At 46.3% G+C, this 21,801-nt stretch overlaps 4 protein-coding genes across 4 annotated transcripts; all 4 read right to left on the minus strand.

Annotated features, from left to right (window-relative positions):
* Positions 1–1,319: 1,319 nt before the first annotated feature.
* LOC143955440 (uncharacterized) lies at positions 1,320–17,593 on the minus strand. Its single transcript, XM_077465487.1, has 2 exons — positions 15,214–17,593; positions 1,320–3,464 (listed from the first exon to the last, which is right to left on the minus strand). The coding sequence occupies exons 1-2, from the start codon at positions 17,278–17,280 to the stop codon at positions 1,593–1,595; spliced, it is 3,939 nt and encodes a 1,312-aa protein (XP_077321613.1). The 5' UTR covers positions 17,281–17,593; the 3' UTR covers positions 1,320–1,592.
* Positions 3,453–5,433, minus strand: LOC143956003 (uncharacterized). Its single transcript, XM_077466132.1, has 2 exons — positions 5,158–5,433; positions 3,453–5,035 (listed from the first exon to the last, which is right to left on the minus strand). Exons 1-2 carry the CDS (start codon positions 5,392–5,394, stop codon positions 4,829–4,831), a joined length of 444 nt encoding a protein of 147 aa, XP_077322258.1. The 5' UTR covers positions 5,395–5,433; the 3' UTR covers positions 3,453–4,828.
* Positions 17,594–18,195: 602 nt separating the features above from the next.
* On the minus strand, positions 18,196–19,276 carry LOC143955441 (uncharacterized). The gene is made up of 2 exons (XM_077465488.1): positions 19,046–19,276; positions 18,196–18,949 (listed from the first exon to the last, which is right to left on the minus strand). The coding sequence occupies exons 1-2, from the start codon at positions 19,274–19,276 to the stop codon at positions 18,746–18,748; spliced, it is 435 nt and encodes a 144-aa protein (XP_077321614.1). The 3' UTR covers positions 18,196–18,745.
* Positions 19,277–19,328: 52 nt separating this feature from the next.
* LOC143955442 (uncharacterized) lies at positions 19,329–21,364 on the minus strand. Its single transcript, XM_077465489.1, has 3 exons — positions 21,290–21,364; positions 19,848–19,971; positions 19,329–19,731 (listed from the first exon to the last, which is right to left on the minus strand). The coding sequence occupies exons 1-3, from the start codon at positions 21,362–21,364 to the stop codon at positions 19,568–19,570; spliced, it is 363 nt and encodes a 120-aa protein (XP_077321615.1). The 3' UTR covers positions 19,329–19,567.
* Positions 21,365–21,801: the final 437 nt, after the last annotated feature.

Consider the following 21,801-nt stretch of genomic DNA (forward strand, 5'->3'; position numbering starts at 1 on the left):
GGTAATCGGAGGCCTGTCTGGAGACCACCACCCCCAGTCTCCTGAACTATTGGGGAGAGGTTAAGGGGTAGGTAATCGGAGGCCTGTCTGCAGACCACCACCCCCAGGTACTTGAAGGTCTCAACCCATTGGAGAGGAACATTAGAAGCTGTTGGCTCGGGCTGCTGGGTCTATGGGGAACAAGAGAGATTTTGTCCAGTTGACTCTGAGGCCCGTGACAGAGGAAAAGAAGTTAAGGATCTGTAGGGCTCCCTCGAGTGACGGACCCGCTTCATTAAGAAAAAGCAGGAGGTCGTCCGCGTAGAGGGCGACCCTCTCCTCCAGCCAGCCAATCCGCAGCCCCCCCTAACGCAAGGGGAGGTGCCGAGGGCCTCTGCGAGTGGCTCCATCGCAATGGCAAATAGAGCCAGGGAGAGAGGGCAGCCCTATCGCGTACCCCTGGACAAAACGAAAAGACTTTGACAGCCCCCCCCCCCCCCCCAGCCTTATGGCGGAGGTGGGGGTCACGGTAAAGGACTTTGATCCACTCGATGAAGACTTAGGGGAAATCCCATCCTTCGGATGATCTCCCAGAGAAAAGGCCATTCGACAGTGTCAAAGGCCTTTTCAATGTCGAGGGAGGCCACCACCCTCTTGCAAAAGTTTACACCACAAAAATGTACTCCGCCATGATTAGGTAGCCATCACATTAATATTACAATTGTACTTTTATGGTAACAAGGGGGCGTAACATAGGCAGGCTAATTCTAATACAAGGGGCGTAACATAGGCAGGCTAATTCTAATACAAGGGGCGTAACATAGGCAGGCTAATTCTAATACAAGGGGCGTAACATAGGCAGGCTAATTCTAATACAAGGGGCGTAACATAGGCAGGCTAATTCTAATACAAGGGGCGTAACATAGGCAGGCTAATTCTAATACAAGGGGCGTAACATAGGCAGACTAATTCTAATACAAGGGGCGTAACATAGGCAGGCTAATTCTAATCAGGACTGGAAAGAATGCAAAACATGTAATGAAAACATTATTAGTGCCGTGTGCAATACATACAAAATACAATACAATTCTATACACAACTCACACATTTCCTTTACACATTCATTCTACAAAGGTTTTATAGAAACAGACCTGTAAGTGTTTGTGAAATCTTCCCCCACAAAATGTACTCAGCCAATGAGAGGTAAGGACTCCATTTTTATTTTAAAAGGCCTAGAGGACTGACTTTTAAGTGGTGGGGTTAACGCGTTTCGTCCTGGAAGACGACTTGAGAAAACAGACCTCTTGCAAGAATTTACACCACAAAATGTACTCAGCCAATGAGAGGTAAGGACTCCATTTTTATTTTTCTCCTGCTATCAATGGCCGACACGGTACAACACTTCATCCATGTCTTTGGTGATCTCTGATCTCCTTATCAACTGTTTCTTCCATGATGAAGATCAGCCATGGAGTATATCTGAGGTGTATATCAGGGGGTGCTTCTTCCCCACATGTCCAGCAACATTCATATACAAGACATTTCCCGCACTCACTAATACACCTCCAGGGTTGGGTGGGACCCCCTGATGTACAGGAAGAGGAACAATTCCCTCACTCAGGACAGGAATACGGCTTCTCCCCCTTGTGAGATCTCTGATGTCTGTAAAAATTGGGCTTATTTGAAAAACTCTTCCCGCACTCAGGACAGGAATATGGCTTCTCCCCCGTGTGCAATCTCTGATGATTGTTAAGAGAGGACTTGTGTGAAAAACATTTCCCGCACTCCGGACAGGAATACGGCTTCTCACCTGTGTGAGACCTTTGGTGAATATTGAGAGTGGATTTCTTTAAAAAACATTTCCCACACTCAAAACAGGAATATGGTTTTTCCCCCGTGTGAGAACTTTGATGTGTGAGGAATGTTGACTTGTCTAAAAAACATTTCCCGCACTCAGCACAGGAATATGCCTTCTCAGCCGTGTGAGACCTCTGATGTATGAGAAGATGGGACTGCTGCGTAAATTTGTCCCCACACTCAGAACAGAAATATGGCTTTTCCCCCGTGTGAGACCTCAGGTGTAAGTCAAGTACTGATTTTTCTACAAAACATTTTCCACACTCAGGGCAGCAATGCAGCTTCTCCCCCGTGTGAGTCATTTGGTGTTTATTGAGATCGGATTTCCTTGAAAAACATCTCCCGCACTCAGGACAGGAATACGGCTTCTCCCCCGTGTGAGACATTTTGTGTCTTTTCAGATCAGACTTCTGTGAAAAGCATTTTCCGCACTCAGAACAGAAATGTGGTTTTTCCCCCGTGTGAGTTCTCTGATGTGTGTAAAGATGTGGCTTCTGTGAAAAACATTTCCCGCACTCAGGACATGAACACACCTTCTCACCCGTGTGAGATCTTCTATGCACATTGAGTTTGTATTTAGAAACGAAACACTTCCCACAGTCAGTACAGAAAAACCTCTTCTGTGTTGGAAGGATGGCACCGCCCCGCACAGTCTGAGGTTCCTCGGGATAAGAGGAATACGATGGTCCGGCACCGTCCCGCACAGTCTGAGGTTCCTCGGGATAAGAGGAATACGATGGTCCGGCACCGCCCCGCACAGTCTGAGGTTCCTCGGGATAAGAGGAATACGATGGTCCGGCACCGTCCCGCACAGTCTGAGGTTCCTCGGGATAAGAGGAATACGATGGTCCGGCACCGTCCCGCACAGTCTGAGGTTCCTCGGGATAAGAGGAATACGATGGTCCGGCACCGTCCCGCACAGTCTGAGGTTCCTCGGGATAAGAGGAATACGATGGTCCGGCACCGTCCCGCACAGTCTGAGGTTCCTCGGGATAAGAGGAATACGATGGTCCGGCACCGTCCCACACAGTCTGAGGTTCCTCAGGATAAGAGGAATACGATGGTCCGGCACCGTCCCGCACAGTCTGAGGTTCCTCAGGATAAGAGGAATACGATGGTCCGGCACGGTCCCGCACAGTCTGAGGTTCCTCGGGATAAGAGGAATACGATGGTCCGGCACCGTCCCGCACAGTCTGAGGTTCCTCGGGATAAGAGGAATACGATGGTCCGGCACCGTCCCTCACAGTCTGAGGTTCCTCGGGATAAGAGGAATACGATGGTCCGGCACCGTCCCGCACAGTCTGAGGTTCCTCGGGATAAGAGGAATACGATGGTCCGGCACCGTCCCGCACAGTCTGAGGTTCCTCGGGATAAGAGGAATACGATGGTCCATCTACACTGTGTGGTGCCGGATGGACATTTGAGGTAGTCGGGTTTTCTCCTGGACTATACTGTGTGATGTCCTCATCTTCTACTTTACAGTCTGGAGACAAAGTGAGACAATCCTCTGAGGTTTTCCTCATCTCCCGTCCATCTACTAAAATAGAAATACAAAGATTATTACTAGACATCAGCTGATTGGTTCCCCTAAACCAGGACTCCGCCCACATCAGGCAGCTTTGTCTCTGAGGATCTTACAATTCCCCCCTCAAGGTAACTAGTAAATGGGTCCTCTGATCTCCTACCAGATCATTTCTTTATTCATGGACCTTAGTCAGAGAGGGAGTGTGACAGACCCAACCAGGACAGGGGCTTTTGGAGGGGACTGCAGGGTGGCCCCTGGCCTACAGACTATGGGCCTTGGCTTTATAGAGAGCAGATTGTTCTATAATGATGGACAACAGCGTGAGGAACGCGGAGAGCGAGGCTTGGATTCTCTGGATTCTAAGGACAAATAAAGCTTCCCTTCTGGAGTGGCTGGAAAGGTATAACACGAATCTTGTACAGGTTAATGGTCAGAGGAAATATGGTGGCCCTTCTGCAGACTTGAGAGGCTTCACTTGGGGATGGAAATATTCATCAATAATATCCCCCCCCCCCCCCCAAGAAATCTATAAAGATAAATGAATTCCACTGTATCAGACTGTTACATTGTGTGTCTTCTGATAGTGGAAAGATTACACACGTTTGTGTCTCTCCCATAGTGTGCCTCCTGCGTGTGAATTGCCAGTTGTAAATGAGTCACCCATTGTTTCCATCTGTCTGATCATCGCTCAGAGATGAGATCAATATTGTGACCACTTTACCTTGTTATGGGACCATTGTGAGATGTTTAGTGTTTATGTGTATGATATCGTGTAATATACTTTGTATCCAGGGTTGTGGGCTGCGTGCCGGACGGTCTGGTCACTGAGGCTGGTTCAAGTGGCTAATTATTAATTCGATCTTGTAAATTAGATCGCTGTCAGCTATTAGTTGTTAGAGGTGGATTGGCATACTGTTTATGCTGCTTGTTCCTTGCTTATGTTAATTATATTCCTGTATAGTTTCCTTTTTATACGACATTGTAATGAGGCTCACCTGATCCAGTGGTCTATATATTCTGTGTGATTTTACAATAAAGTGAGTTCCAGAGCACCTAACCCAGTGTGGGCTAGATTCTTGGGTGCTCAGCTCTAATACCTGGTTCCTGGGTCCAGACAGGAGGAAGCTGTACGGTTGGGTGCTGGACGGTTCCGCCACAGCCGGGGGAAACAACGAGAACTGTCTTCTATAGGAGTGACAGTGATGAGGGGATTATAGGACGAGTGTCCCCTCCCCCTCTATCACTCATTGCCATCTTCCCAACACAAGAAGTCCCGCACTTCCTTATTTAGTCCATGATTTAGTCATGAATAACAGCGGGGCTGAGCCCCACCAGTCTAGATCCATAAATTGTGTCGGCAGCACAGAGAAGGAAGATTATCGGAGAGAAATCCAGGAATACAGGACGGGGAACACAGCTCAGGGAAGTGACCAGGGGATTACAGGCTGATATCACCCAGCCCCCGCCCTACTCTGGACCAATCAGTGAGCAGTATGGGTGGAGGAATGGATTTAGTGTTAATGACCCACCTGTGCTGATCTCTGTAGGAGTGTCCTCCTCTATAAATGTCCCCGTTATTCCATCCTCCTCCATAGACTGCTGATCATCCCTCACATACCTCTCTTCTTCTTCTTCCGATTTAACCTCAACTTTTATATCTATCAGATCTTCACCCTAAACCCAAAAAATTGGAGAAAATATCATCTGTAAAATATAAGCTTTAGCTTGTGACATCACATAAGAAATCCAAACACTATCTCCACTACTCCCTATTCTAGAGGCTCCATCCCACCAACCTTATAACAGTGGGGGATGGTGTGACCTTCCTGTGTGGAATCCCGGGAATACAGAGGACGGGGACATCTCTCTGGTGGGTTCCTGTATCTGGATGACTCCTCCATGGTGTCCTGGTACAGATATTTGTGTATTTCCTCCATCACCCCATCCTCATCATCCTCCTCTTTTATCTCTTCTTTAATCTCAACTTTAGCATCTCTCAGGTTTCCACTCTGAATATATAATAAAAATGACATCAATGGTAACAATGCAGATAATGTACAGATCCTAATGATACTATCAGTGATTGTTCCTCATCTACCTGATGATGGTGGGGGATGGTGTGATCTTCCTGTGTGGAATCCCGGGAATACAGAGGACGGGGACATCTCTCTGGTGGGTTCCCATTACTGGATCCATCTGTAGGAAACACACACACTGACTGAATACATTGTTTCTATGTGTTTATCAGATGATGGGGGATCTAGGTGGAGCCTCCGTACTGCTCTCTCCTTTACAATAAAGTCTCCTCTTACCCGGTGATGTGAGGGGCGGCTGATTGTCCATCATGACGTCCTTGTAGAGATCCTTGTGTCCTTCTAAATACTCCCACTCCTCCATGGAGAAATAGACAGTGACATCCTGACACCTTATAGGAACCTGACACACACAATGATACAGTCACCATCCAGACACATCCCTTGTCTGTTACTGGATAATGTCCCAGAATTCCCAGAATCCTCCTCACCTCTCCTGTCAGCAGCTCCATCATCTTCTTGGTGACTTCTAGAATCTTCTCCATGTTGTGTCTCTCAGGTTTTAGGGAGTCACATGGAGGCACTGTGATGGTCATATGATCACCTGACTTCACAAGAGGAAATCTCTGTATTGAGGAACCAATAGGAATATCATGTTAGATCCCAGAATCCTCCTCACCTCTCCAGTCAGGTCTGTGTTTTATTAATAGAGATAAGAGTGATGTCATGTGACCTCCCAGAATCCTCCTCACCTCTCCGGTCAGGTCTGTGTTTTATTAATAGAGATAAGAGTGATGTCATGTGACCTCCCAGAATCCTCCTCACCTCTCCGGTCAGGTCTGTGTTTTATATAATAGAGATAAGAGTGATGTCATGTGACCTCCCAGAATCCTCCTCACCTCTCCGGTCAGGTCTGTGTTTTATTAATAGAGATAAGAGTGATGTCATGTGACCTCCCAGAATCCTCCTCACCTCTCCGGTCAGCAGGTAGATGATCTCCAGGGTGAGGTTTAGTATCTTCTCAGTCATGTGACTCCGGTCCTCCTCCATCCTCATTGGTGGCGTCATTTGATCTATACAGGTCTCCTTGTAGACGGATAACTTGGGGAAATGAAAGTAAGAATTATTTGGGTGGTATTGGTCACACAATAATAGGAGGGTTCTTTTAGATTTTGGAACTACTGCCTCCATGGGAACACATTTAGTTTGGACTGTTTAGTGTTTTCTGCATTTCCGAGAGTCTTATGCCGGATCAGAAATTCCCTTTTCTCTGGTTTCTGAACTGGATTTGATTAGTATTAGATCTGCAGACAAGGAATGATAAATACGATCCTTCCTGTGACTTGTTTGCTCTGAGGCAGTGCTGTGAGGTCAATGGAGGGTCATCATGATGTCCAGGAAGGGGAACTTGCTGCCTTTTGGTCGGAGTTGCCGGCTAATCAGGATAATTGCCAGAACTCCGGCTGCAAGGCCCCCAATCCAGTGGCGGCTGGTGTTCCTACAAGTCCGGTCAGTCTTATAGGAACCTGACACACACAATGATACAGTCACCATCCAGACACATCCCTTGTGTTGAACCTTCACAGACATCAGGGATAGTTACAGTACATTCTCCACCATAAAGCTTATAAAATCAAACATAGATTTTGAAAACACCCCCCCCCCCCCCTAAATAAAACCCCCACCCCGTATTATTCGTTAGAATAAATTGAAAATATGAAATTGATGGAGCAGCGACACATCTCCAATATGAAGAGAATGTTCAGGCCCTGTAACTGGGAGAATGAAGGGGGTAATCTAGGTTCCCACACTATATATGTGAGTATCATCATCTGCTGGAGATAAAAGACGTCACAGTGACTATGGAGGAAGAGGACGGAACATGACGGGGGGGTTACTGGGTGTAAATAGAAAATAAGATCTTATTACCTCCTCTACTGCCGATTCCAGCGATGTGTCCTCGCTACTTCCTACCGACTCACCTCTCACCCGGAAATTCCTGTCTGTGCCTTATATTACTTCCTGCCTGTGCCTGACATCACTTCCTGTCTGCGCCTGACATCACTTCCTGTCTGCGCCTGACATCACTTCCTGTCTGTACCTGAGATGTAACAATCAATGAATGGCTGTAGCTGGAGCTCCACTGTTGGCAGGAAACATGTGGCCTCTGCTCCAACTTTTTTTTTTTTATGAATTTTATTGTAACAAACATTCACTAGACATTAGAAGCGACACGTGGAAGTGGATGTGTCATGTTTCCTGTCCTATCTGCATTTCCCGGGAGGGTACCTGGTAGACACGTGTGATTAGTTTCGTACGAATTTCTGTAAATTCGGGAAGTGTTTGTGATTGCCTATAGTGTTCAGTTTGCATCTCATACGTTCTCATATTGTGTTTGTGCTTTGTTTTTTAAATTTCCCTACCCCAGTTGCTAAACCGTCAAAAGAAATTCGGTCCCAGCCATCCACATGCTCAGCGGCTGAATGCTAGCTTGGCTAAATTGCTAGCGCTCCAACTGCTGCCTTTTCAGCTGGTAGAATCTGCCCCCCTTTCCTGAATTTGTGGAATGTGCTGTACCTCAGTGGCAGGTTCCCAAACGGCATTTCTTTTCATGGAAGGCCATTACGGCTCTCTACCGGTATGTGGAAGGCAATGTCTTGGCCTCGGTGGTCAGCAGTATGGGGCATATTACCGTTGACTCATGGTCCAGCAGGCATGGACAGGGACATTACCTTTCTTCCACTGCGCACTGGGTAAGTCTACTGGCAGCTGGGAAGGATGCAGGACAGGGTGCAGTAATGTTGGAGCTTGTTCTGCCACCACACCTCCAAAATGCTGGTAGTGGCGATTCTGCCACACCTCTCTGCTCCACCACCTCCTCTACTTCTTCCTCTATGGCCTCTTCCTCTGCAGATTTCTCCCCTGAACCCGCGGTGCTCCGTAGGCGTTCAAGGGGCTACGCAAGCACTCAGGCAAAAAGATGCCCTGCGGTGCTTGAGTTGGTCTGCTATAAGGGACAGGAGCCACACTGGGGCAGAGATTCTGTCAGCTCTGCAGGGGCAGACTAAGAGGTGGTTGATGCCACACCAACTTCAGGCAGGAATGGTGGTTTGTGACAATGACACCAACCTCCTCTTCGCCCTCCGACAGGGGCACTTGAACCATGTTGCCTGTTTGGCTCACATCCCTAATTTGGTGGTGCAGCGGTTCTTGTGCAGGTACCCGGGCTTGCAGGATGTCCTGAGGCAGACCGGGAAAGTCTGTGTGCATTTCCGCCGGTCATATAATGCCAGTGCTCAGCTGGCTGACCTTCAATGCAACCTGCTCAAGAACCGCCTCATTTGTGACATGCACACCAGGTGGAACTCAACGTTGGCAATGCTGCAGCGGCTGCACATGCAGCAGAGGGCCATCAATGAGTTCCTGTGTGAGTATGGCACCAGGACAGGGTCAGGGGAGCTTGGCTTTTTTTCGCCATGGCAGTGGCTACTGATCAAGGATGCATGCACTGTCCTGTCACCATTTGAGGAGGCCACGAGGATGGTGAGCAGTGACTTTGCATGCATTAGTGATACTGTCCCTCTTGTCTTCCTGTTGGAGCACACACTGCATAGAATAATGAACATGGCACTTAAGGCAGAACAGAGGGAGGAAGAGGAGGACTTTCTTACCTTTCAAGTCCCCCTTTGTCCTGACAGCATTCCTGCGTGGCTCGCCAAGCACACAGGAAGAGGTGGATTGCACTCAGCATCAGTCTTCAAGGGATTGTTTTCAGTCCCCAGAAACCCATGCACTTATGTGGCTGGGAGGAGGTGGCTGTGAATCATGTCATCCTTAGTGACCAAGAGGACTCAGGATCGAATGCATCAGCAAACCCTCACTGCATGGCCTCCCTGATCCTACAAAGCCTGTGAAAGGACCCTCAGATTCGTGGTATCAAGGAGAGGGATCATTACTGCCTGTCAACCCTTCTTGATCCACGTTACAATGGTAAGGTTGCGGAACTTATCCAGCCTTCGCAGAGGATGAGACATCTTCGGGAGGCCTTGCAGAAAGGTTTGCAACCATCGCCAGCATCTGATTTACATGGTGCAGGACTATCTAGGGGCAGACTTGGAGACCTTTCCAACTGAAAATCCACTGGGTTACTTGGTCTTTAGGATGGATTACTGGCCAGAGCTTGCACAATATGCAATTGAGCTACTGGCCTGTCTGATATCCAGCATTCTTTCTGAATGCACATTCAGTGTTGCTGGAGGCTTTGTAACTGATCACAGAGTGCGTCTGTCCACAGACTCAGTTGATCGGCTCACCTTCATAAAAATGAATCAGTCTTAGATCACCAGCTACCAAGTACCTGATGCTTATGTAACCGATTCATTTTTCTTTGAATGTGAGATTCCTTGAAGACTGCCTATGCTGAGTGACTATCCTGTTATACTGAGTGTCTATCCTATTTCTCCTCAATGTTCATGTTGATAGCTTCTAAGAACATTTTTGTTTCAGGGCACCACAACCAGTGCCTAAGGGCCAATTTTTCTGCCCATGTTTAACAGGGGCATGTAATTACAATATTTGCTCTAATATTTCACAGCAGGGCCCGTTCCTGCACTCAACAAGAGTATCTGTGAGGCTTTACAGTGTTGTGCCACCACCACCTAAGGCCCAATATTTATTTATTTAGGGGCATGTAATTACAATTCTTGATATAATATTTTGCAGCAGGGCCCGTTCCAGCACCCACCAAAAGTAACTGTGAGGGCTTACAGTGTTCTGGTACCACCAACACCTAAGGCCCAATTTTCCGCAGAGTGTATAAGGCAGGCTGTATAGTATATACAGGCGGTCCTCTATTTTCAAAGATCAAAATTAAAAACGACTCCTACTTAGAAATGGAGGGAGACAACAGGAAGTGAGAGGAAATCTACCCCTAGGAAGGGCAATTCTCTCCTGTAAGAGTTAATATGGGGAAAAAGGTGTCTCCCCACTGATGCTTTATCACCAATCCTTGTTTCTACAACAACCCAACATTTTCAAAAATCCAATTGTCATTGGGACAGAAAGTGAGGTGAAATCTTCTGAACAGACAGCAAAACAAATGTTACAGGGGTGATAACCCTTCCCTATGTTTTCCAAAAAGCTTTAAAATAGATTTTTTTTGGCAGGAATTACACTTACAAAATGTGCCAGTTCCAAATTACAAACAGATTCAACTTAACAATAAACCTACTTTGTTTGTAACCCGGGGAACACCTGTATACTGCTGTTCAGAGTATATAGGGCCTGGGGGCCCCACGCCTTTTGTTTTTTTTAATTTGGGTGCTGGGTTCACCTTAATATCCATACTGGACCCAAAGGGCCTGGTAATGGGCTGGGGGGGGGGGCAACATTACAGCCGTAAGCAGTTTTAAATGACTTTTTTTCCTTTATAAATTTTATTAAGCTCTCGGACTGTTCTAATCACTGGAAAAATGCGCCACTTTACAGGCATACTAGAGACACCCCCCAGGTACGAGATTTAAAGGAATATTTCACTTTTATTGTTTCACTTTAGGCATTATTAATATCACAGCCCCCAAAAAACTGAAGTTTTTTAAACTTTTTTTTGCATTGATACATGTAGCCTGGGGCAGGAGCCGGGTCCCCAAACACTTTTTAGGACAATAACTTGCATATAAGCCTTTAAAATTCACACTTTTGATTTTTCACATTCGAGTCCCATAGACTTTAGCGGGGTTCGCACAAATTTTTAGTCTGTTCGCATTTTCTGCCTTAAACCGAACTGGGGGGGGGGGGGGTGTTTGGCTCATCCCTAATAACAAGGTACACAAACAAGCTACTGATATATGTAGAATGCTATGGCTAAAGAGGAAACCCAGGCCGGCCTATAATACCTCCAATACACACAATTAAGTCATTTAAGCACCCGTGGCGTGTCCCCTTTAAGAACAATAAGAGTAATGTTCTATGAGCAAAGCTTTGCGTTTGTTCTCTTCACCGGCATGTAGGAGCTCTGTGGGCAAGGGTCCCTCAATATAACAGGGTGATGAGGAGGAATGTAAAGTAGCTGGTGCTGTGATATAGCACTCCTCTATGTGAGCCAGATAATAGGTGTCTGTGCACAGTGTTCAAGTGTGGTATCTTATGGAAGGCAATAAGGTTCCTGGGCAAAGCCCTCTCACCAATCCTATACACAATCAGGGGTCCTCCACAGAGCGATCAACCAACTCTCCTGGCTGCAGGTGTGTCACGATGGCGTTCAGTCTCTGAGCTGTTAAAACAGCCTTTTCCATGACGTTCTGCACGGCTACAGAGCGTCCTTCTGGAAGCCTGCAGGTTCTGTTCCTCTGGGCTAGAGCTACAGGCTGTGTGTCCCTCGGTAGGCCGCAATCCCCCTTGCATACAGCAACAGAGGGGTTGCTCTCCTGACGGGGTCCAGAAACTAGGCTCCTCGGCCTAGTCTGCCCTGTGTCTTTTATAGACACCCCCACAATCCTCTTGCTCTCTGTAGTGCTGCCTGGGATTTGCAGTCCTGCTCCCCCTCACCAGTCAGTCAGGCTGCTTTGTGCCGGGACTTCATATTCCACAGTGCTTTGCTGCTGCTGCCTGATGATTGGCTCTCGGTCTCTTCCAATAGGGAGGCTACAAAGCAAGCAGTTCTGTTTATCTCTGTGTGTGTGTGTCAGAAGAGAGGAAGGGGGTATGATAAAGCCAAAGCAACTGCTAGTAGGCAGCTTGCCCGCTCATGGATTTCATCAGCCTGGAGAGGTACCTGCTACATATATGAGGTACCCCTAAAATCCATACCAGATCCTCATTTGAACATGAAGCCTGGCTGGGTAGGAAAGAGTGTGGGGGGGGGGGGGTGGAGTGAGCATGCCCACTTCTGAACCATACCCGGTGTCAGTAATATGTCCTCAACATGCCAACTCTTGCCTAGTCCATTCCCTCCTGGTTGGAAAAGTTGAATAAGTCCAATGTACGAGCTCGTATCGGGGAACATGAGGGATCTGTACAACATAAGACATCGGGAAATGTATATCTGTCTGCAGAACACAGGGGAGATATCGGAACTCTAATTCATGGTCACCTGGACATGGTGAAAAGGAGAAAGTCCATCCAAACCGTGAGATTGGTCAGAGACTAATTCGTATCATTCTAGGCATTGCCAGACTAGGACTTGGTTACAGAGTGAAGGTTGATGCTGCTCCTACTATACAGTGCTTTGAAAAAGTATTCACACCCCTTGAAATTTTCCACATTTTGTCATGTTACAACCAAAAATATAAATGTACTGTATATTTATCCATCATTGGAAACATGGTGAGACAACTAGAAATCCTCACAATCCTATAGATAAAGTTGGGGGTCCTGAGTAGTCATAGAAAGGCCCAGCACCCCAATAGTAGAGGAAGAGGTGGTCTGGTGACATGGAGAAGAAGAACCTGGTCAATCTCTGGATCTCCATCATTGGAAACATGGTGAGACAACTAGAAATACTTACAATCCTATAGATAAAGTTGGGTGTCCTGAGTAGTCATAGAAAGGTCCAACATTCCAATAGTAGAGGATGAAGTGGTCTGCTGACATGGAGAAGAATCCGGTCAACCTCTGGATCCCCACCATTGGAAACATGGTGAGACAACTAGAAATCCTCACAATCCTATAGAAGAGGTTGGTGGGTCCTGAGTAGTCATAGAAAGGCCCAGTACCCCAATAATAGAGGAAGAAGTGGTCTGGTGACATGGAGAAGAAGACTCCGGTCAACCTCTGGATCTCCACCATTGGAAACATGGTGAGACAACTAGAAATACTTACAATACTATAGAAGAGCTTGGGGGTCCTGAGTGGTCATAGAAAGGTCCAGCATTCCAATAGTAGAGGAGGAAGTGGTCTGGTGACATGGAAAAGAAGAATCCTGTCAATCTCTGGATCTCCATCATTGGAAACATCGTGAGACAACTAGAAATCCTCACAATCCTATAGATAAAGTTGGGGGTCCTGAGTAGTTATAGAAAGGCCCAGTACCCCAATAGTAGAGGAACAGGTGGTCTGGTGACATGGAGAAGAAGACTCCGGTCAATCTCTGGATCTCCACTATTGGAAAAAAACATTGTGAGACAACTAGAAATCCTCACAAATCTATAGATAAAGTTGGTGGTTCTTAATTGTCATAGAAAGGCCCAGAACCCCAATAATTGAAGAAGAGGTGGTCTGGTGACATGGAGAAGAAGAATCCGGTCAACCTCTGGATCTCCACCATTGGAAACATGGTGAGACAACTAGAGATCCTCACAATCCTATAGATAAAGTTGGGGGTCCTGAGTGGTCATAGAAAGGTCCAACATTCCAATAGTAGAGAAAGAGGTGATCTGGTGACATGGAGAAGAAGATTCCGGTCAACCTCTGGATCTCCACCATTGGAAACATCGTGGCACAACTAGAAATCCTCACAATCCTATAGATAAAGTTGGGGGTCCTTAATTGTCATAGAAAGGCCCAGCACCCCAATAATTGAGGAAGAGGTGGTTGGGTGACATGGAGAAGAAGAATCCGGTCAACCTCTGGATCTCCACCATTGGAAACATCGTAAGGTAACTAGAATTCCTCACAATCCTATAGATAAATTTGGGGGTCCTGAGTGGTCATAGAAAGGTCCAGCACCCCAATAATAGAGGAAGAGGTGATCTGGTGCCATGGAGAAGAAGAATCCGGTCAACCTCTGGATCTCCATCATTGGAAACATGGTGAGACAACTAGAAATCCTCACAATCCTATAGATAAAGTTGGGGGTCCTGAGTAGTTATAGAAAGGCCCAGTACCCCAATAGTAGGAGGAACAGGTGGTCTGGTGACATGGAGAAGAAGACTCCGGTCAATCTCTGGATCTCCACCATTGGATAAAAACATTGTGAGACAACTAGAAATCCTCACAAATCTATAGATAAAGTTGGTGGTTCTTAATTGTCATAGAAAGGCCCAGAACCCCAATAATTGAAGAAGAGGTGGTCTGGTGACATGGAGAAGAAGACTCTGGTCAACCTCTGGATCTCCACCATTGGAAACATGGTGAGACAACTAGAATTCCTCACAATCCTATAGATAAAGTTGGGGGGTCCTGAGTAGTTATAGAAAGGTCCAACATTCCAATAGTAGAGGAAGAGGTGATCTGGTGACATGGAGAAGAAGACTCCGGTCAACCTCTGGATCTCCACCATTGGAAACATGGTGAGACAACTAGAATTCCTCACAATCCTTTAGATAAATTTGGGGGTCCTGAGTAGTCATAGAAAGGCCCAGCACCCCAATAATTAAGGATGAAGAGGTCTGGTGACACGGAGAAGAAGAATCCGGTCAACCTCTGGATCTCCACCATTGGAAACATGGTGAGACAACAAATACAGCGGGATGGTGGAGGAGATGTTGGTGTGGAAATGGACAGAACGCGGGATGATGACACTAATAAGAACAATGCAGCTTCATCTTTTTTTTTTTTTTTTTTTTTTATACAAGCTTTATTGAAGGTTTTTTGATGCAGTACAACGACAAAAGGAATCAGCTTAGGAGTTCCATCAAGTGAGTGTACATGGGATTTCTACAGTCAAGTAAGGTGATCTAGATTGTCATTTATATATATACACATACATACACATACACACAGTATATACCGTATATATAGAGGAGATGGACAAAAAAAAAAGAATAGGGGATGACCTATAATCATCTTATGTTCCTCATGTCTACTAAACTAAAAAGTGTAGGAGGATGATCTCAGAAATTAGTAGTAAACCAAGGACTTCCGTAAGGAACACTTCCCTCACTCCGTATCAGAAAGTTGCTTCTCCCTCGTGTGCAATTTCTGATGTCTTTGAAGATGGGACTTATCTGAATAACACTTCCCGCAATCAGGACAGAAATACGGCTTCTCCCCAGTGTGGGATCTCAGATGTCTGTGAAGACTGGACTGCTGTGAAAAACGCTTCCCGCACTCAGGACAGGGATACGGCTTCTCCCCCGTGTGGGATCTCTGATGTTTGAGAAGTTCTGCCTTTTTGAAAAAGCATTTTCCGCACTCGGCGCAGGAATGAGGCTTCTCCCCCGTGTGATACCTCTGATGTCGGGTAAGATATGATTTCTCTACAAAACCTTTCCCGCACTCAGGGCAGCTATACGGATTCTCCCCCGTGTGAGATTTCAGATGTCTGCAAAGACTGGACTTCTGTGAAAAACATTTCCCGCACTCAGGGCAGGGATACAGATTCTTCCCCGTGTGCAATTTCTGATGTCGGCAAAGATGTGACTTAACTGAAAAGCATTTCCCGCACTCGGGGCAGGAATATGGCTTCTCACCTGTGTGAGTTCTTTTATGCTCTCTAACATTGCGCCTCGCTTTGAAATGTTTCCCGCACTCAGGGCAGGAATACGGCTTCTCCCCTGTGTGAGACCTCAGATGTGCTGTAAGATTATCCCTCTTAAAAAAACGTTTCCCGCACTCGGAACATAAAAAAGGCCTATCCCCTGTGTGACATTGCAGATGTCGGGAAAGATGGGACTTTACTATAAAACATTTCCCACACTCGGGACAGCAATACGGTTTCTCACCTGTGTGAGATCTTTTATGCACATTAAGATGGGATTTGAAACCGAAACGTTTTCCGCACTCAATGCAGGAAAACTTCTTATCTGTTGGAAGGACGCCACCGTCCCGCACAGTCTGAGGTTCCTCAGGATAAGAGGAATACGATGGTCCGGCACCGTCCCGCACAGTCTGAGGTTCCTCAGGATAAGAGGAATACGATGGTCCGGCACCGTCCCGCACAGTCTGAGGTTCCTCAGGATAAGAGGAATACGATGGTCCGGCACCGTCCCGCACAGTCTGAGGTTCCTCAGGATAAGAGGAATACGATGGTCCGGCACCGTCCCGCACAGTCTGAGGTTCCTCAGGATAAGAGGAATACGATGGTCCGGCACCGTCCCGCACAGTCTGAGGTTCCTCGGGATAAGAGGAATACGATGGTCCGGCACCGTCCCGCACAGTCTGAGGTTCCTCGGGATAAGAGGAATACGATGGTCCATCTACACTGTGTGGTGCCGGATGGACATTTGAGGTAGTCGGGTTTTCTCCTGGACTATTCCCCATATGAGATCTTTGATGTGCAGTAAAATTATCAATCTGTGAAAAAAATGTCCCGCACTCAGAACAGAAATATGGCTTTTCCCTCATGTGAGTTCGGTGATGTCGGGAAAGATGGGACTTTACTAAAAAACATTTCCCGCACTCAGCACAGGAATACGGTTTCTCACCTGTGTGAGATCTTATATGCACATTAAGTTTGGATTGAAAATGGAAAGACTTCCCACACTCAGGACAGGCAAACCTCTTATGTGTTGGAAGAGCAGCACTTTCCCTCACAGTCTGAGGTTCCTCGGGATAAAAGGAATACGATGGTCCGGCACCGTCCCGCACAGTCTGAGGTTCCTCGGGATAAGAGGAATACGATGGTCCGGCACCGTCCCGCACAGTCTGAGGTTCCTCGGGATAAGAGGAATACGATGGTCCGGCACCGTCCCGCACAGTCTGAGGTTCCTCAGGATAAGAGGAATACGATGGTCCGGCACCGTCCCGCACAGTCTGAGGTTCCTCGGGATAAGAGGAATACGATGGTCCATCTACACTGTGTGGTGCCGGATGGACATTTGAGGTAGTCGGGTTTTCTCCTGGACTATACTGTGTGATGTCCTCATCTTCTACTTTACAGTCTGGAGACAAAGTGAGACAATCCTCTGAGGTTTTCCTCATCTCCCGTCCATCTACTAAAATAGAAATACAAAGATTATTACTAGACATGAGCTGATTGGTTCCCCTAAACCAGGACTCCGCCCACATCAGGCAGCTTTGTCTCTGAGGATCATTCAAAAGTCATTCAAATTATACATATTATATTCCAGGTCACAGATACGATTACAATTTTAGTATCTACTGACCTAATGATAATTCTGTAATAAGGTAAAAATATAAAGGTTGTGACTTAGGACAAATTATAAGTAGAATTGTTTAACCACTTCAGCCCCGGACCATTTGGCTTATTATTACTAGACACGAGCAGATTGGTTCCCCTAAACCAGGACTCCGCCCACATCAGGCAGCTTTGTCTCTGAGGATCTTACAATTCCCCCCTCAAGGTAACTAGTAAATGGGTCCTTTGATCTCCTACCAGATCATTTCTTTATTCATGAACCTTAGTCAGAGAGGGAGGAAACAACGAGAACTGTCTTCTATAGGAGTGACAAAAAAAATGGCGGATCCATTGAAAACTTGGAAAACATATGATTTCAATGGATCAACCATTTTTAGATTATACAAACCTGGTGTTGAAACAGATTTGCCTGAACAATAATGTCCCATTTCACAAAACAAAGAAGATATTTACCTATCTTTGGTGGGTAAAGAAAAGCGACAGACAGCCTTAGACAAAAGGGTTATACAGACTGTTATCACGTAGAAATCACCCTCGTCCAGCAAAACCCATTGTGTTAGATTTTAGGAGCTGTGTAGATACCTAATCCATCTCTAAATATCCACTGAGTTTGTCCAAAGTTCACTTCAAATGGTGCAGTCAGTATTGTGTTTAAAATACATGTGGTTATAAGTCATTCAAATTATACATATTATATTCCAGGTCACAGATACGATTACAATTTTAGTATCTACTGACCTAATGATAATTCTGTTATAAGGTAAAAATAAAAAGGTTGTGACTTAGGACAAATTATAAGTAGAATTGTTTAATCACTTCAGCCCCGGACCATTTGGCTTATTATTACTAGACACGAGCAGATTGGTTCCCCTAAACCAGGACTCCGCCCACATCAGGCAGCTTTGTCTCTGAGGATCTTACAATTCCCCCCTCAAGGTAACTAGTAAATGGGTCCTCTGATCTCCTACCAGATCATTTCTTTATTCATGGACCTTAGTCAGAGAGTGAGGAAACAACGAGAACTGTCTTTTATAGGAGTGACAGTGATGAGGGGATTATAGGACGAGTGTCAGGGGTATGTAATGTACAGCATGGAGTATACAGTGCAGGGGTCAGGAGTATGTACCATGCAATACACCAACTGGCCATGAAATCATAACCACCCACCTAAAATTGGGTAGGTCCCCCTTTTGCCAAGATTTAAAACACATCCCCCAGGGGCCTATGCTGAGCAGTGCCTATACCAAAAGTCAACATTTTCTGGCCAGCACAGAGAAGGAAGATTATCGGAGAGAAATCCAGGAATACAGGACGGGGAACACAGCTCAGGAAAGTGACCAGGGGATTACAGGCTGATATCACCCAGCCCCCGCCCTACTCTGGACCAATCAGTGAGCAGTATGGGTGGAGGAATGGATTTAGTGTTAATGACCCACCTGTGCTGATCTCTGTAGGAGTGTCCTCCTCTATAAATGTCCCCGTTATTCCATCCTCCTCCATAGACTGCTGATCATCCCTCACATACCTCTCTTCTTCTTCTGATTTCACCTCAAATTCTATATCCATTGGATCTCCACTCTAAACCAAGAAAATGAGAGAAAATATCATCTGTAAAATAGAAGATTCACACATCATCTCCACCAGTTCATGTTCTAGAAGCTCCGTCCCACCAACCTTATAACAGTGGGGGATGGTGTGATCTTCCTGTGTGGAATCCCGGGAATACAGAGGACGGGGACATCTCTCTGGTGGGTTCCTGGTATTTGGTGGCTCCATCATATCCTTGTGTCCTTCTGAAAGCTCCTCCATCACGCCATACTCCTCATCCTCCTCTTTATACTCTTCTTTAACATTAATATTATCATCCCCGAGGTTTCCACTCTGAATATATAATAAAACATTCATTGTAACAAACATCCTGTATATGAATCATAACTTCCAATAATTGTTCCTCATCTACCTGATGATGGTGGGGGATGGTGTGACCTTCCTGTGTGGAATCCCGGGAATACAGAGGACGGGGACATCTCTCTGGTGGGTTCCTGTATCTGGATGACTCCTCCATGGTGTCCTGGTACAGATCTTTGTGTATTTCCTCCATCACCCCATCCTCATCATCCTCCTCTTTTATCTCTTCTTTCACCTCAACTTTAGGATCTCTCAGGTTTCCACTCTGAATATATAATAAAAATGACATCAATGGTAACAATGCAGATAATGTACAGATCCTAATGATACTATCAGTGATTGTTCCTCATCTACCTGATGATGGTGGGGGATGGTGTGACCTTCCTGTGTGGAATCCCGGGAATACAGAGGACGGGGACATCTCTCTGGTGGGTTCCCATTACTGGATCCATCTGTAGGAAACACACACACTGACTGAATACATTGTTTCTATGTGTTTATCAGATGATGGGGGATCTAGGTGGAGCCTCCGTACTGCTCTCTCCTTTACAATAAAGTCTCCTCTTACCCGGTGATGTGAGGGGCGGCTGATTGTCCATCATGACGTCCTTGTAGAGATCCTTGTGTCCTTCTAAATACTCCCACTCCTCCATGGAGAAATAGACAGTGACATCCTGACACCTTATAGGAACCTGACACACACAATGATACAGTCACCATCCAGACACATCCCTTGTGTGGGACCTTCACAGACATCGGGAATAATCGTTTCTTCCTCCATAAAGATTTTAAAATCAAACATACGTATTATAAATCCCCCTCTCAATAAAACCCCCATCCCATATTATAGTATAATCTGTTAACATAGATTCATGAGGTGAGAAGGTGATTGGTAGGAAACATCTCCAAAATGAAGAGAATGTTCCTGCTCCCTTAAGCGGGGAATGTTCTGACCCTGAAGAGGTTAATCTAGGTTTCCATACTATATTACAAAAAGTATTGGGACGCCTGCCTTTACACACACATGAACTTTAATGGCATCCCAGTCTTAGTCCGTAGGATTCAATATTGAGTTGGCCCTTTGCAGCTATAACAGCTTCACCTCTTCTAGGAAGGCTGTCCACAAGGTTTAGGAGGGTGTCTATGGGAATGTTTGACCATTCTTCCAGAAGAGCATTTGTGAGGTCAGGCACTGATGTTGGATATGAAGGTCTGGCTCACAGTCTCCACTCGAATTCATCCCAAAAGTGTTCTATCGGGTTGAGGTCAGGACCCAGTCAAGTTCCTCCACCCCCAAACTTGCTCGTCCATGTCTTTATGGACCTTGCTTTGTGCACTGGTCCAAACTATTTGGTGGAGGGGGGATTATGGTGTGGGGGGGTTGTTTTTTAGGGGTTGGGTTTGGCCCCTTAGTTCCAGTGAAGGGAACTCGTAAAAGGCGTCAGCATACCAAGACATTTTGGACAATTTCGTCCTCCCAGCATTGTGGGAACAGTTTGGGGGACGGCCCCTTTCCTGTTCCAACATGACTGCACCCCAGTGCACAAACCAAGGTCCATAAAGACATGGAGGAGCGAGTTTGTGGTGGAGGAACTTGAATGGTCCTGACCTCAACCCGATAGAACACTTTTGGGATGAATTAGAGCGGAGACTGCGAGCCAGGCCTTCAAGTCCAACATCGGTGCCTGACCTCACAAATGTTCTTCTGGAAGAATAGTCAAAGATTCCCATAGACACCCTCCTAAACCTTGTGGACGGCCTTCCCAGAAGAGTTGAAGCTCTTGTAGCTGTAAAAGGTGGACCAACTCAATATGGAACCCTCCGGACTAAGACTGGGATGTCATTAAAGTTCATGTGCGTGTAAAGGCAGGCGTCCCAATACTTTTGGCAATATAGTGTGTTTATCATCATCTGCTGGAGATAAAAGACGTCACAGTGACTATGGAGGAAGAGGATGGACATGACGGGGGGGGGGTTACTGGGTGTAAATAGAAAGTAAGATCTTATTACCTCCTCTGCTGCCACTTCTAGCGATGTCTCCTCGCTACTCCGTGGCACATGGAACTTCCTGTTTGTACCTGACATCACTTCCTATCTGTTCTGACATCACTTCCTGTCTGTTCTGACATCACTTCCTGTCTGTTCTGACATCACTTCCTGTCTTCCATAGAGACTTGCTGTCTCTATGGTAGAAGTGAGTTCACCACCTTGTGGAGGTCAGAGTTACTGCAGCCCCAGAGAAACGTCTCGTAGTGTGTACACGGCCTTGTGCTGTGTGTGTATGTACTGTATATCCTTATAGATGGGGTCATCTCCACTTCCACCAAGGGGGAGAGAAATATATCACTGCCTAGTCCAGCCTTTCTCAGCCAGGGTTCCTCCAAAGGTCTCCAGGGGTTCCTTGAGCAATGAACAATTTCTGTCTCTCAGTAACAATAATTTTCCTTCTCCCACTGACTACTCCTATATGGAAATCCTTCTCCCATTGACCACCAATGTAAGGGACCAATAAACGGACCACT

Source organism: Lithobates pipiens, unplaced genomic scaffold, assembly GCF_037356315.1.
Source record: "Lithobates pipiens isolate NorthernLeopardFrog02 unplaced genomic scaffold, aLitPip1_a1.2 Scaffold_35, whole genome shotgun sequence".
Taxonomy (NCBI): domain Eukaryota; kingdom Metazoa; phylum Chordata; class Amphibia; order Anura; family Ranidae; genus Lithobates; species Lithobates pipiens.

Excerpts from the sequence above, each read along its gene's own strand:
- LOC143955440 (XM_077465487.1), bottom strand. The coding sequence starts at position 17,280 with ATGTGGGCGGAGTCCTGGTTTAGGGGAACCAATCAGCTCATGTCTAGT. Across the intron at positions 3,465-15,213 it reads AGCAACTTTCTGATACGGAG|CAGAGACAAAGCTGCCTGAT; the intron begins TGAGGGAAGTGT and ends TTGTAAGATCCT.
- LOC143955442 (XM_077465489.1), bottom strand. The coding sequence starts at position 21,364 with ATGTCAGGTACAAACAGGAAGTTCCATGTGCCACGGAGTAGCGAGGAG. Across the intron at positions 19,972-21,289 it reads TAGAAGTGGCAGCAGAGGAG|GTTCCTATAAGGTGTCAGGA; the intron begins GTAATAAGATCT and ends TGTGTGTGTCAG. Across the intron at positions 19,732-19,847 it reads GCCGCCCCTCACATCACCGG|ATGGATCCAGTAATGGGAAC; the intron begins GTAAGAGGAGAC and ends TGTTTCCTACAG.
- LOC143956003 (XM_077466132.1), bottom strand. The coding sequence starts at position 5,394 with ATGTCATTTTTATTATATATTCAGAGTGGAAACCTGAGAGATGCTAAA. Across the intron at positions 5,036-5,157 it reads CCATCCCCCACTGTTATAAG|GGTGAAGATCTGATAGATAT; the intron begins GTTGGTGGGATG and ends TTTTGGGTTTAG.
- LOC143955441 (XM_077465488.1), bottom strand. The coding sequence starts at position 19,276 with ATGAATGTTTTATTATATATTCAGAGTGGAAACCTCGGGGATGATAAT. Across the intron at positions 18,950-19,045 it reads CCATCCCCCACTGTTATAAG|AGTGGAGATCCAATGGATAT; the intron begins GTTGGTGGGACG and ends TTCTTGGTTTAG.